We start from the raw sequence: 14433 nt of genomic DNA, 5'->3' as shown, positions 1-14433 counted from the left end.
TACTTGGAGACATTTGCCCCGGTAGCCAAGATGACCACCATTCGAGTTCTATTATCTCTTGCAGCAAGCCACACTTGGCCTTTGTACCAAATGGACGTTAAAAATGCTTTTCTAAATGGAGACCTGCAGGAAGAGGTTTACATGCAGTTGCCTCCTGGATTCTATGATACAGAGACAGGTAAGAAGGTCTACCGACTCAATAAGGCATTGTATGGTTTGAAGCAGTCACCTAGAGCTTGGTTTGATAGATTCAGACTAGCCCTTGGGAAGTTCGGTTATGTACAGGCCCAGTCAGATCATACATTGTTCATCAAGAGGGTGGAGTCCTCTCTGACACTACTTGCAGTATATGTTGATGATATTGTGGTGATAGGAAATGATAGCCATGAGATTGAGTCCCTCAAACAGCTCCTTCATCAAGAGTTTGAGGTGAAAGATCTTGGTGCACTACGGTATTTTTTGGGTATTGAGGTTGCTAGATCTAAACAGGGGATCTTTGTCGATCAGAGGAAATATGTTCTAGATCTGTTGGCGGAAACTGGAAAGTTAGGTGTCAAGCCTGCCGATACACCCATTGAACAGAACCACAAGATTAGTGCAGAGAGTAGAGAGCCTCTTGAAGACAAAGTTATGTTCTAGCGATTAATGGGAAAGCTCCTATATCTCTGCCTCACTCGGCCAGATATCAGTTATGCAGTTAGTGTTGTCAGTCAGTACATGCATTCTCCTAGAACCACGCACCTTCTTGCAGCAGAAAGAATATTAGCATACTTGAAGAGATGCCCGGGTAGAGGTATACTGTTCAAGAATAATGACCACATGAAGGTGAAGGTCTATACAGATGCCGATTGGGCTGGGAGTGTTGATGACAGAAGGTCTACCTCTGGATATTGTGCTCTTGTGGGAGGTAACTTTGTCTCTTGGAGGAGTAAAAAACAGAGTGTTGTCTCCCGATCTAGTGCTGAAGCTGAATACAGGTGGCTAACGGAGTGGCTGAAATTCTATGGCTGAGATCACTACTTGAGGAGTTGGGTATTGAGTATGAGAAGTCCCTGATGTTGTATTGTGATAATCAAGCGGCTATTAATATAGCACACAATCCGATGCAGCATGACAGAACTAAACATATTGAAGTTGATCGACATTTTGTACGAGAGAGGGTCTCATCACAAGAAGTGTCTCCCATACATCACCTCCAACATGCAGCTAGCAGATATCCTCACCAAAGTTGTACCAAGGAAGAAGCTAGAGGCGGATCTATCCAAGTTGGGAATGATAAACATTTATTCCCAACTTGAGGAGGAGTGTAGAGAACACTGATGTGGGCCCCACAGCTACAGTCCCACTGTGTTCGTAGGGTAGAAGGTGTTCTAGTCTTTCTAGGGTTAGTTGGTGGTCAGTTAGTTATTTCAGTTGTTATTTATTTCAGTCTTATTTTGCTCTATTTGTTATGTAAATACTAAGGGCAGATCAGTCATTTCCATGTAATGAGCATAACCTATAAATACCAAATCAAGTGGCGGCGGCAGAACATTAAGCTTTTGTTCCTCCTTTCAACTCTTGTGTTATACTGCTCTCTCTTCTCTCTTTCTCCTCTCTTCTCTATACTTTTTCTTCTATTTTCGAACCTGAAATCCATTAGGGTTCAAGACTGATAGCAGTCCTGAACGTCTACTCAAATTCTTCCTGTCTTGAAACATTAGGGACACCTCCCAAGTTATCTTCAGGGGCCAGTAGCTTTTCCTTCCCCCTTCTCATTTCAAAATCTCTCCCACTTCCCAACTCTTTCCTCTTGAGATCCTCCAAAATGTTTTCAATCATCTCCTAAACTCTTCTTGCCCTTTCTTCCTCTTCAGTATTTCCAGTCCTAACATCTCCACCTTCTTCATCCCCTACAATCTTAACCTTAGCTTGCAGCATGATGGCTTCCCATGGACCTGTAGGACAAGGGTTTTTTTTTTTTTTTTTTTTTTTGAGAAAAAGTTAACCAGAATTCATTAAATAGAACAAAGAGTACATGAGCAGATGTACTGAACAAAGGAAAGAGAACTTAAACAGCAGAAACGCAAAATTACAAGGGGGGAAGCCTGTTGCTGTATAAATTTTCTAAGTTTGCTCCAATTTTAGCTAATTCATCTGCAATATGATTCAACTCCCTCAGTATCCACAACAGATTTACCCTATAGGACAAGGTTTAGATGAGGGAAAGATGTTAGTATCCAAAACTGAATTGACAATGATGCTTGACTCTGTCAAGGGGCAAGGAATAGTTAGATTAGGAACACTCGGAGCCTCTCCATGAACACTGCTAATCACCCCACACAGAGCTACAGCCCGGAAACCTCCCATAGATGCATAACTCCTCTGACCACTTCAACTGTTTGTTGCTCACCCCTCCCTAGAATCTCCCTGCTTGGCCTCAAGTAATCCTCCACTACCTCCTTATGAACACCCTGCTTTGCATTAGACTTTGGTTCCAACGTCCCTTTGTTAGAGTTTAGGCTTTCCACTCCATCAGCCTTTTTGTACTCCACTTTGTTTACAACTCTACCAGTTGTCATCAAACAAAGACAACAATACTTTCTTCACCTCTTCCTCAACAAAATGCCAGTTTGTGTTTAGGTGACTGTTTTGTTCCTCGGCTACAGCTTCCTCCTTCCCCATGTTACCAACCAAAGACTCTATCTCAAAGTTTGAGTCTTCATCATCAAACAGGCCACAATCCACCCAACCATCATCTGCCTCGTCAATGTCTTCTAAATGGATTCTTGCATACCTGGGATTTGGACAGTCCATCACTATTTCATCTGGACTCTTCTAATCTACCTTTGGCCTTGGAACCCATTACAAAGCCGAGTTCAATTGCGTACTTGCCGCTTCTCTAACAAGCACATCAAATGGGGATGATGATAGACCCAACATACGTCCCTAGTCGGAGGCACGTTAATTCTCTTCGCATTGCTACTAGGGATGGCAATTTCTTCCCTAGCCGGTGGGGCGGGTTTTTTTGCTTAAATGGCAGATTTTGGGGCGGGTATGGGTTTTGGAATTCTACAACCCATACGGGTACGGGTAGGGTACAGTATTAGGCTAAGCGCGACCCTCCCTGATCCACATATTGTTGGAAAGCATATTAACTTTATGTACTAGGTGTTGAATTTAATAATATTTTGAATTTTATGTGAAGGACAATTGCTAGTTTATGTGTTTTTTACATGTCTTAATCAAATAATTAGAAATCTTGATGTTTATTTGTGTTATTTTACATATTTATTGCTTATATATGACAAGAAATAATAGGAAATTAGATGCGGGTTTTAAACCCAACCCGCCCCTACCCTTGAATGCGGGGAGGGTTTTGCACTTTCATGTGCAGGGAGGGTTTGGATTCTCAAAATCCAACCCGCTACGGGTTTTGAGGTGGGTACAGGTTGGGAGGTTTTGGGAGGCGAGTAGGGTCTAGAATTTACAAAATCCTCCCCAAGCATGCCCCGTTGCCATCCCTAATTGCTACTCGCATATGATTCGATGGGTCTTAACTCGTTGTAATTAGGTAGTGAGTTGCTAACACGATCAGCTTCCCTACGATTTGGTTCAGCACATCCCGCTGAGTTCATCACACCTTTACTTCACCTTGGACCCCACATCTGATCAGAATTGATTCCAAAACTTTCAATCTCCGCATAAGAGGGACTACCAACACCCCTCCTCTTTAATTCAACATTATTTATAAATTTTTCCTTCCCTATTATCTTCTCATTTTGACCCCCAGCTGCCGATTGTTCATCTTCCCGAAACATCCCCTCTTTTTCTCTTTCCTCTCTATCCTTCTTCCATATAGGTAAACACCCACCACGTCTTCACCTTCTTCAACTTCACACCTCTCTTTCCAAAACAATACTTCACATTGTATTGCTAACCAAACCTTACTCCGGATCCCACCATGGAGAACTCCAATTGAGCAAGGAACAGCTTCTAGTTTCACTCTAGCCACTTCAACCACCACTGCTCGAAGATCTGTTGTATCAGTCGCCAGTAGAACTCCCACAGCTTTAACAATTTTGTTCAAAATTTCCAACCGCCACAGATTAAATGGGAGACCAAGGAGTTTGATTTTAAATGCTCCATCTTCCAGCTCTCTGCTATTACATGATGGAGACCAATTTTTGATAAAGACCAACTCAAAGTCAGTGTCAACAGATGTCAAGTTCACCACTTTCTCCCCAACATCAAGAATGGCCCTCATTTTATCAAATGGAAGATTGTGCACACCTGTTGAAACTTTCAAGTTTAGCCATGATCGCAGCCTGAATCAATCCCCAATCATTCACCTCTCTGTCAACTTTTAAAATTAATTTTTTTTCTCCCAATCTCCTCTTTCATCTTCCAAGAACAATCTCTGTGCCTTGTTCAGGCTCATCACCTCAACAATTTGGTTAGGCACCACTCTTGAACTATCAACTGGATCTTCCTTATCTTCTCTTTCACTCAGATCCTCTGTTACTTTATCACTAGTTGTAATTGCTTGCACGCTTTCGAACTCATTCACCTTACCAGACTTTGCCTCTTTCTTCATCAAGAACTTATGCAACTTCTCTGAAACTGGCTTCCACCCCCTACCCTGCTTACCTTCAGGGAAAGACTGATTGCTTTTTTTTTTTTGATAATAGAAAATTAATTCATTAATCAAAGGATAGATCTGTTACAAATAAGCCCAGAGAAAGGCTCAAGGTGCAGCCTCATCCTTATGAATTACAATCAGAACTACATAAAAATACAAGTAGCCACTAGAAGAGAGATTACACACAATTACAAAGCTGCCCAGAACAGAGAATCCCTGTTAACCCCTTGTTTTGCAAGAGAATCAGCCATCTCACTAGCCGATTGCTTTTTGTTGTTGCCAAAAAACTCTGAGACAACTATGAACCATCCCTTTTGATTATACTTCAATTCTGCTTGGTACTTCCTTCTTGGCATCTCTAGCCCACACTTCCATCCAGCATTCTTAATGGAATAGAGTGCTCCATCCACAAATCCTTTAAGCCACAGAGTAGCTTCACCCAACAAGAACACAGTTGCTCTTCCCTCTTCCCTAATCTTCAATGACAATTACCCTCTGCTTTTCCCTTCCTCCATGGCTAACTTCTTTGCTTCTATCACCAAGTCCTCATGCCACCTTGTCACTGGAATGAAGATTTCTTCTCTCCCTCTCTCACCATCTTTCCTCATCTACTGTTCTAAGTTCAGGCGATTATTTTAAATTTCTTTAAACAGGATTAAATGCCAACCTGAAGACAGAAGCTCCCATGGTACTAAAAGCCTCCTTTGTCCGTTGGCCTCACTCAGATGTGTTTTATATGTTACGTTTGATTTTATCTTTGTATTTTAACTTTGAATATATTTTATATGTTATATTTATGTATTTTAATTTGAGCTAATAGGCTTTTTAAAACATTCAGTTTAAAATTTAAGTATGCATTTTTAATTAATACTATTTTTTAATATACTCTTGATTTATTTTGAATGTTTTTAGATTATTTTGCAATTTTTTTGCATTTTTTGAATTTTAAAAAAATTTGTGCTTTGCTTGAAAATGCATGTGCCACACCTTGCACCTTGTGCCTCAGGCACAAAAAGCAGTTTGGGCTTTTTTGCACCTTGCACTTTTAAAACACTGATAGAATATGTCTTTTTCACACACAAAAATAATCAACTTGGCTTTGAACACCAACTATCGAATTGCCTACATAAACCTCTGAAACTATCCTCTCTAATTGCTCAAGCCCATAGATTTTCTTCCTTAGCTTACATGCTTTTCCTTCTTGACCTGGAAGTCTAAAACAAAGAAGGATTTTGAAAGAACTCTAACTGCCAAGTGCAATATACAACTACATTTTCACTTACAAACAGCATGAGGAAATATATAAGTCAGAAGAAATTGAAGAGGATCAGAACTAATAAAGATAGGAACAGAATTGCCTTGATCAGAAATTTAGAAGAGTACAGTTATCCAAGAACATTATCAATTCTGATCTATTTCCTCTTTAAATACACCTGAAGCCCTTTTTTCAAAGAAGTTGCAAACACATCGCTGTTTCTATAGAAATTTACAAAAATAACTCTTTATGTCACGTATAAGGACTACAAATAAAAGAACTCTAGAACCTGAATTCTCTAAAGTCCTTGTGAATAGCAAGCCATGAAGAGATCAGCCCAATCAGCATCCTCTCTTCACTTATTAAAATCAATATCCTCTCTTGCCATATGATCCAAACATTCGCCAAGGGAGAGGGAGACAACTTACATAAGACCTTCCCACTCTTAGCTCTGTCATGTGTCGACCTTCTATAGCTTCCTGGAGTGTTTGCAGCAAGATCCAATCAACCCCAAAATTGTCTATAACAAAAGATCAAACCTGTTTTCTGAAACTGCAATGCAGGAATAGGTGACTATTAGTATCATTTAGCTTTTTATAATAGCGTACAACAAAGGGTCCTGAACTGTCATTCCTCTGTCCATGAGTTCGTCTTTTAGAGGGGACTTGCTGAATTCGTACCTGTTTGCTTGGGAAGCTGGGGCTCTCTGCTCTCAGAATATGATAATCTTTTAGGAAAAGATTTAAGGGCCATTTAGTAACAGCTAAGTGGCTGAACTGAATGATTTAACGTTTTTTCTTTTAGTAGATAAAATAATTTAATAATAAAATATTTGAGGGCATAATAATCAACCTAACTTCAACTTCAATAATCTCTTCATTTTTTTTTTTTTTTTGAGAAAAGGTTAGATTTATTCGAAATAAGAAAGGTACATGAGGAGATATACACAGAAATCAGACACTCAAAAAGTTACATAGGCAGAAAACTATCACTGAATAAGTAATCCCTGTAAGTGCCAGATTTAGCTAGACTGTCATCTTCAGAGTTTAGCTCCCTTGAAACCCAGCCCATGTGAGCATTCAAGGAGGAGAGGATGTCTCTCACTTCAGCCAAGTAGTGAGCTAAGGCCCAAGGCCCACTGTCAGGATTAGTGAGCCAATTATGTGTTGGCTGAATCTCCTTTAATGGTAAGATTTAATAAACCCAGGTTTCTTGCAATCCTGATGCCGGTTAATGCTGCCATGACTCAGCCTTTGTTGAGGAAGCTATCCCAATCGACCCACTAAAAGCCCAACTGATATCACCATCTCTTCTTCGAATTACGCCTCCAATACCCGCTGCACCTGGGTTTCCGAAAGCACTCCCATCAAAGTACAAAGTTGTCTCCCCTTCCTCGGAAAATCTGAAACTGTGGGAAGTGTTGAGGTGTATGTGATTAGAGTGAAGAAAATTTATGGAATTTCTTTGGAGGTCAGAAAATGTGACCCCTCTGAAATAATTTGAGCTGGAAGTCCACAGGAAGCATCTGTAATAGATTAGAGAAATAAGCTCCTCACAGTTTTTTGTTCTGTCGGTAAACACCCAATTATTTCTCTCTTCCCAAACGCTCCAAAAGATAGCATGTGCAGCAGATTGCCTAACCATTGTCCTAAGCATTCAACCACATGTTCTGGAAAAACCCAACTGTATTCAAATAATGTTAGGAAAATTTCCAAAATTTACTAGTTTCCTCACAGTGAAGCAAGATGTGGTTGGCAGATTCCCCGGCTTTAAGGCAGAAACAACAGACATGAGGGAATAGATAAGACCTTCCATGGTTCTTTTTCTGAAGGAGATCATAAGTGTTGATTTTCTTTAAGCTGCCCTCCCACACAAAAAAAAAAAAAAAAACTGACCCTGGAAGGGATATGAGCACACCAAATTCTCTTGTAGGGGTACTGATCAGTGGTTTGTTCTTCCCTAACTAAAGCCTTGAAGCAAGATTTGGTTGAAAACATACCAGATGAGTGAAGGGTCCACATACGAAGGTCAGGGGAAATTTGGGAGAGGTATACCTCTCTCAGGGTGTGCAAGAAGTTAGTGATTTCACTAAGTTCCAGGTCCCTTAGAGGTCTCCTAAGAGTTAGGTTCCAATTGAAATAGGGGGAGTAAAACCTAGGATATGGAAGCTTCTTGGTTTGAGGTAAGTCTGAAAAGGCAAGGGAAGGAGTTGGCCAAGGTTGAGTTACCCCACCAAAGATCAGTCCAGAACTTAATTCTATCGCCCTTGCCCACCTTATATCTGATAAAAGAGACGAAAAAAGTGCAAGTCAAGGTTATACCTTTCCAAGGGTGGGTGTCTTTGACCCGATTCAAGTGAAGCTTGCTATCCCAACCGTTGGTGTTCTTCCCGTATTTGCTAGTGATTACAGTAGTCCATAGCGCACTTGGTTCTAGGGGGAACCGCCACAACCATTTACTAAGAAGAGCTGTGTTTCTTTCTTTCAAGTGGCCTACTCCCAACCCACCACCCTCCTTTGGTTTGCAGGCCTGAGACCACCTCACAAGGTGAGAGCCCCTTTCCCCACCTCCTTCCCAAATAAAATTTCTTTGAAACTTTTCTAACTGAATAGCTGCCTTGTTTGGCAAGCGGAAATGCCTTGTTTGGCAGGTGGGTAGGTTTGCCAGAGAGGCTCTAATGAGAGTGAGTCTCCCCCCTTTGGACAAGTAATTCCTTTTCCATGAGGTTAACTTCTCACATTTTTCTAGTATTGGTTCCCAAAAACTTTGATTTCTCGGATTCCCTCCAAGAGGCATCCCCAGATAGGAGAAGGGGAGATTCTCTGCTTTGCATCCCAAGATCTCTGTGAAAGTATTCAAGGAATGTGCACCAACTAGATTTAGACCAACGATACTGCTCTTAGAGAAGTTGACTTGCAGTCCAGAAATCCATTCAAAGCAGGTGATGACCCTTTTCAGATTTGAAACAATTTCTTCATCAACCTCTAGGATAGTGTCGTCGGCGAACTGGAGATGTCAAACCTGAGTGGCTTCCCGTCCAACTTCAAAACCTCTTCAATTAAATTTCACTAAAAGACAAAATAATAAGCCATTCAATTTAGCCAGTTCAGCAGTTATCAAACATCCCCTTAGTTTTGAATGCCTTTGATGAATCTCATATCCATGGTCTAGTATCCTGATAGCTGATCCTCAGTTGATTTTGCTCCAATTTCAGCATAAGAGTTGCCAATGCATCCACTTCCCAGTTCCCAGTCATTCAGGTCTCTATGGAGGTTTAGACACCAATTTGTACCTTCTGCTGAATCATGTAGCAGTCTTTTACCAAAGCTTCCTTAAACCTTGTACAGCTTCTCATTGTACAGGACCTTATACTTTTGATACTAATACAATTACTTTAACTTTTCAAAAAAAATAACTAATTATTTAGGTGGCTGGTTATCACACCATGGATCATTCCAGAGTTTTATTCTGGATCCATTACCAATCTAGAACTTGATTCCTCTGGAAAACTAAATGAGCATTTTTGAATCCCCTTCATGGAGCACATTCCTAAGAAGTTCTGATTTCATTTGGCTCCCATCCTGTATGACTGCTTGCAATCCCTATAAGCATTTTTCAATCACTTCATTTGGTTCCCATCCTTCTGCATTTCTCCTCTATTTTTATTCCCAAACCTTCTACTCAATTGAAAAAGTTAGTTTCCTTTTTATGGCATTCCTTTTATAAGAATCCCCTTTAAAACTGCCACTGTACAGTGCAGATTTATCTGGTGCAGCATCCCACATAAACCTTAATACCAACAAAAAGTTAGAAAGACTAAAAGTTCCCATCAGCCCTGTACTACTCCCATGGACTTTTCTAACAATTCTTGTGGGCTGAATGCTGGGCCTTAAATGCTAGTTAGAAGAGAATAAAACATGCAGAAAATATGGGTCCAAACAAGTAAAGTCAATTATCCATCTATTAATCAAAATGAATAATTATCAATAATGCAACATGCACAAAAAAAGATAAATAATTTTTAATAAATGTGTTCACAAATCATTATTTTTTCAGCCTTTGCCAAGTCAGACACCTGGAGTCAAGGAGACATACTTGATTCTATTCCCCTGTCTGAGTCCATGCAACACTGATAGCAACTGGCTTAGCTCTATTTTGGGGAGTTATTGCCTCCTAATGTATAGAATACAGCAATACATGGGCTATATTGCATGTCCTTTATAGAGTAATACAATTATGCTTTACCTTTACAAAAAAAGAAGAAAAAAGTACTCTAATTCAAATATTCAATAAAATTAATTAGAACTAATTAACCAAAAATTCAACTAAATCATCTAATACTATTCCAACACGCAATGCAATGAATCCCTGTATATCAAATTCTTTTTACTGACATATGTGGTACTGCACATTACCATAGTATAACATCAGGTAATGAAGAGAAACATGAGAAATAGAGATGAAATAGAAGACAATAAAAATAACAAGAAACAAGGAATCATAAATATAAACTCAGATAAAAAATAGCAGTTACAGAAGATGCACCTGATAGTATCTTCCATCAAGCTTTTTAATACCATAACCCAACTGGACTGTACCAAATGATTTTATATCAGTCAGAACACCATTCCTTCTGTGGGCATGTTTTCCTACCCGAGCAACCAAGTCCATCAGAGCTTCCTTTGTTACATGGGGCTTCAACAAGAGCATACAATCATAAAGAGGCATGTTCTTTGTCTTTCTTTTTTTTTCCTTTTGCTTTATTGAACTGGTTTTCCTGTGATTGAACATAAATGAGTGCAAAAATACAAACAAATCTATGGTGTTCTTAACTATTAAATATTTATTTTTGTATAAAATAGAATTACAGATAACAATTGAATTGCAAAGTAAATTTTACTAAAGCAGTTTCGGGGATGAATGAAACCCCTTAGAAATGGAATAAAATAACCAATTGGAATTAGAGATAGTCTAATTAAAAGATGCTGTAAAGAAAAATATAGAAGCATTATCAAATTACAGAAAGAAACAAAGCATGCTACAAAAAAAAAAAAAAAAAAAAATTCATTTCAGATACAGACTTCGGTACCTGAATTGCAGGCTTGCAGGCTTGCAGGCTATGACTACACATTTTCAAAAGAAAGATTGTGGATGGACATGCACAACATAAAATTAAAATAAACTGAAAGTCCTAATGAACCGGGAAAAAAATAAGAACTGTTAATCAAAGAACCATAAATAATTCAACAAGAAAAAGTATACAATGAAAACTGTGAAAGGCAACGTGTTTGTATGCTAAATAAACAAGGAGAAGAGAGAAGATGCTTCACATTCTAGCAGGTTTACACAATTTCTGAGTTTTAATCTTTGGTAAAAAAAGAACAAGTGGAATTATGTAAAACAAGGAAATTGAGAAGAAATAAGATGCTAGTGTGAACCAAAACATAAATAGAGATCTTAAAAGAACAAAATTCCAGGAGGAAAGGCAGTTAAGCTCAAATGATTCACTAAAATGCCGTGACAACCAAATAATTAATCTAATAAAACAAAAACCCCTTGAAACTAGATATCAAATACATCAAAAACTAAGCAACACATATATTATCACCAAAAAAACCGGAGACGACATTATATTTTTAAAAAGAGAAAATCAAAATCAAAGTCCAACAAATCTACACATATCTTATTAATCGATTCTGTTAAAAAAAGGCAGATTCATTCAGACAAATCGAGACAGGTAAAAACATAAAAACAAACATAAGTCCTACTACACTACTAGTACAGCACAACGCACTGCAAGCAGAAACCATCATCGTCTTGATTTATACAGAAAGTAATAGCGAAAACTATACCATAAACCAGTTCAGAAACTGAAAAGAAAGAATCAATCTGATAAAACAAACTAACAGGAGAACCTCCACATTTCGTGATATACAACGAAAAGGAAAGGACTACAAGAAACCCAGAACAAATTATTCCCTATTACACTGTAAGAAAACTAAAATTGATCTTTTCTTTGAATACCTAAGGTGAAGAATTTTAGTTCGCAGGCAGCCCTCCAATCTCCGCCCTACTCCTCCCAGGCAACAATGAGACTGGGTCAGGCCGGTGGCTACAACAAATGTTTTCAAAAGCGAGTATAACGACCGGAGGCTGAACCGCTATTTCTCCGGCTCCAGATGTTGGTTCGGTGGTTCGACCGCTTAGTTGTCCCTAAGAACCCTAAGTCCTAGAAAAACAAGGTTACAGAAGGGAGAAAGAATGGGAAGAAGAGGAGCTGTTCAGCTACAAGTCTCGGTTCAGAGTGAACAATAGGAAGAAGACGCTGCTCTCTCTCTCGTTTTGCTTATTGGAAAGAATTAGACCAGACAATCAGAAAAAGTGAAAAAACCTTTCAGACCCTAAACCCTATTTTTCAATTCAGGTAAGATTTTAATGCGACAGTGAAATTGAGTGGAAGGAGAGAAATGGAGATCCATGGTGGCTTACCTTTAATCGCTGTTGTGCCGCTGCCGCTGCTAGTGCTACCACATGAATGAGAGAGAGAGAGAGAGAACTTCGCAGGCTGGGTCGGGCCGGGATTACGGATGAAGCCGGGCGGGCTCGTCCGGGTTTTACTCAACGCAGGCCCAACCCTAACAATTGGGCTTACTGAGGGCCCGTTTGGCGCGGTCTTTCGGCTGTTTATAAGCCGGGAAGACCGATTTTCGGTCTATTCCCGTAAAAACGGTGCATCAAAAAGACGCGAGAACCCATTTTGGGCTGATTTCGGGAAGCTTCAACCCTATTTTTCAATTCAGGTAAGATTTTAATGCGACAATTAAATTGAGTGAGAGGAGAGAAATTGAGATCCATGGTGGCTTACCTTTAATCGTCGTTGTGCCGCTGCCGCTGCTACCACATGAGAGAGAGAGAACTTCGCAGGCTAATCCTGGGTTGGGCCGGGATTACGGATGAAGTCGGGCGGGCTCGTTCGGGTTTTACTCAACGTAGGCCCAACCCTAACAATTGGGCTTATTGAGGGCCCATTTGGCACGTTTTTCCGTGTGGTCTTTCAGCTGTTTACAAGCCAGGAAGACTGATTTTCGGTCTATTCTTGTTTGGCTTGTGGAAGATCTAACTGCATCAAAAAGATGCGAGAAGCCCATTTTGGGCTAATTTCGGGAAGCCGCGTCTTTTGCGTTTTAATCTCACATAGAAAGACGTGGGCAAGTGCATGGAAATATGTGCGTCTACCAAACTGTCTTCAGGCCGCCCAGATCTTATGTCAAAAGCTCAATGCATCTTTTGACTATTAGAGCTATAAGAAGATCTTCTCAAAAAGATGCGCCAAACGGGCCCTGAGTTATTATTTTATGAAGCTACACAAACCAGGGGTAGGGATGGTAATTTTCTCCCTCCCCATCAACTATCTAGCCTCTCTGATCAGGCAGGGATAGGGTGGGGATGGAATTAATATGAATACTTGATTGGGACGGGGAGTGAAACCCACATCACGCCCCAACCCCGATTATATATATTAAATATATGTGTATAGATATTATATTAAATATATAATATTATTTATTTCATTTATAATATTTTTTATATTATTCTATATATATTTATCAAAATATATTTAAAATACTATTTGTATTTTAATTTTTCTTTTATTTTAAATAAATACCCTTCTAAAAACAAACTTTTAATTAAAAAAAATTAAGGGATTCAGGTCCCCGATGGGGAAGCCCTCTATGTCAAGGATCGGGGATGTAGGCTAAAATTTTTGACAGGGATTAATTTAAAACTTGATGTTAGGATGGATGGGGTCGCTTCAAAGTTAGTTCGAGGTTGGTGGTTCCATTTGGTTCCGGGTAGAACCTACCCATTTGCACACCCCTAATTGGAACCACTAGTTCTATTAGTGGATTAGATATAGTTTTATCATTAATAAATAGGGAAAATTCCTAATTAGTACCATGTACTTTGGGCCCAATGCCACTTTGGTCTCCGAACTTTAAAATGCGACGATTCAGTACCCGAACCTTTAAAATGTGTCGATCTAGTACCTACCATTAACCAATTGGTTGACCAGCCATTAAGTGACATTTGAAAAGACACAAATGCCCTTTAAATGCCATCTATTTTTTCTTTATCAACCATCCACATGTTGATAAAAATGAACAATCTCAAATCCTTGCCTCATCTATTCAAAAAAGTTGGGGTTATGTCTCAGTGGGCATTCCGGTGACGCCAAGGTCCCCAACTTTCTTGAACAGAAGAGGCGAGGATTTGGAACTATTCATTTTTTGTCAACGTTTGGATGATTGATAAAGAAAATTATATGACACTTGAAAGGTATTTGTGTCTTTTCAAATGGCACCAAACGGGTTGGTTAATGGCAAGTAATAGATTGGCACATTTTGAAAGTTTAGGTACTAAATTGTCGTGTTTTAAAGTTTGGAGACCAAAGTGACATTAGACCCAAAGTACATCCTATTAATCTAGAATTTTCCCTAATAAAATAAAAGGAAACCATCAATTGCCACTTTATCAACAAATTCATTTATACTTCATT

At 39.3% G+C, this 14433-nt stretch overlaps 1 protein-coding gene across 4 annotated transcripts in view; it reads right to left on the bottom strand.

Annotated features, from left to right (window-relative positions):
• Positions 1–12269, bottom strand: part of LOC104605419 (Translation elongation factor EF1B/ribosomal protein S6 family protein) — a 28597-nt gene extending 16328 nt beyond the window's left edge. Inside the window, exons 1-3 of one of the 4 annotated variants that reach the window (XM_088893549.1) lie at positions 11901–12269; positions 10966–10999; positions 10422–10653 (exon numbers count right to left, since the gene is read on the bottom strand). In XM_088893549.1, the coding sequence (XP_088749675.1) occupies positions 10422–10604 (183 nt within the window). In that variant the 5' untranslated portion in view covers positions 10605–10653; positions 10966–10999; positions 11901–12269. Of the gene's footprint in view, positions 1–10421; positions 10654–10965; positions 11000–11728; positions 11871–11900 lie in introns of those variants that run through there. The other 3 variants (XM_088893548.1, XM_010270178.3, XM_010270179.3) reach the window with 3 other exon arrangements.
• Between the last annotated feature and the right edge of the window lie 2164 nt (positions 12270–14433).

The sequence above is a fragment of the Nelumbo nucifera genome, chromosome 8 (assembly GCF_055504915.1).
Source record: "Nelumbo nucifera cultivar China Antique chromosome 8, China Antique-T2T, whole genome shotgun sequence".
Taxonomy (NCBI): domain Eukaryota; kingdom Viridiplantae; phylum Streptophyta; class Magnoliopsida; order Proteales; family Nelumbonaceae; genus Nelumbo; species Nelumbo nucifera.
This window is presented reverse-complemented; position numbering and strand designations above follow the sequence as displayed.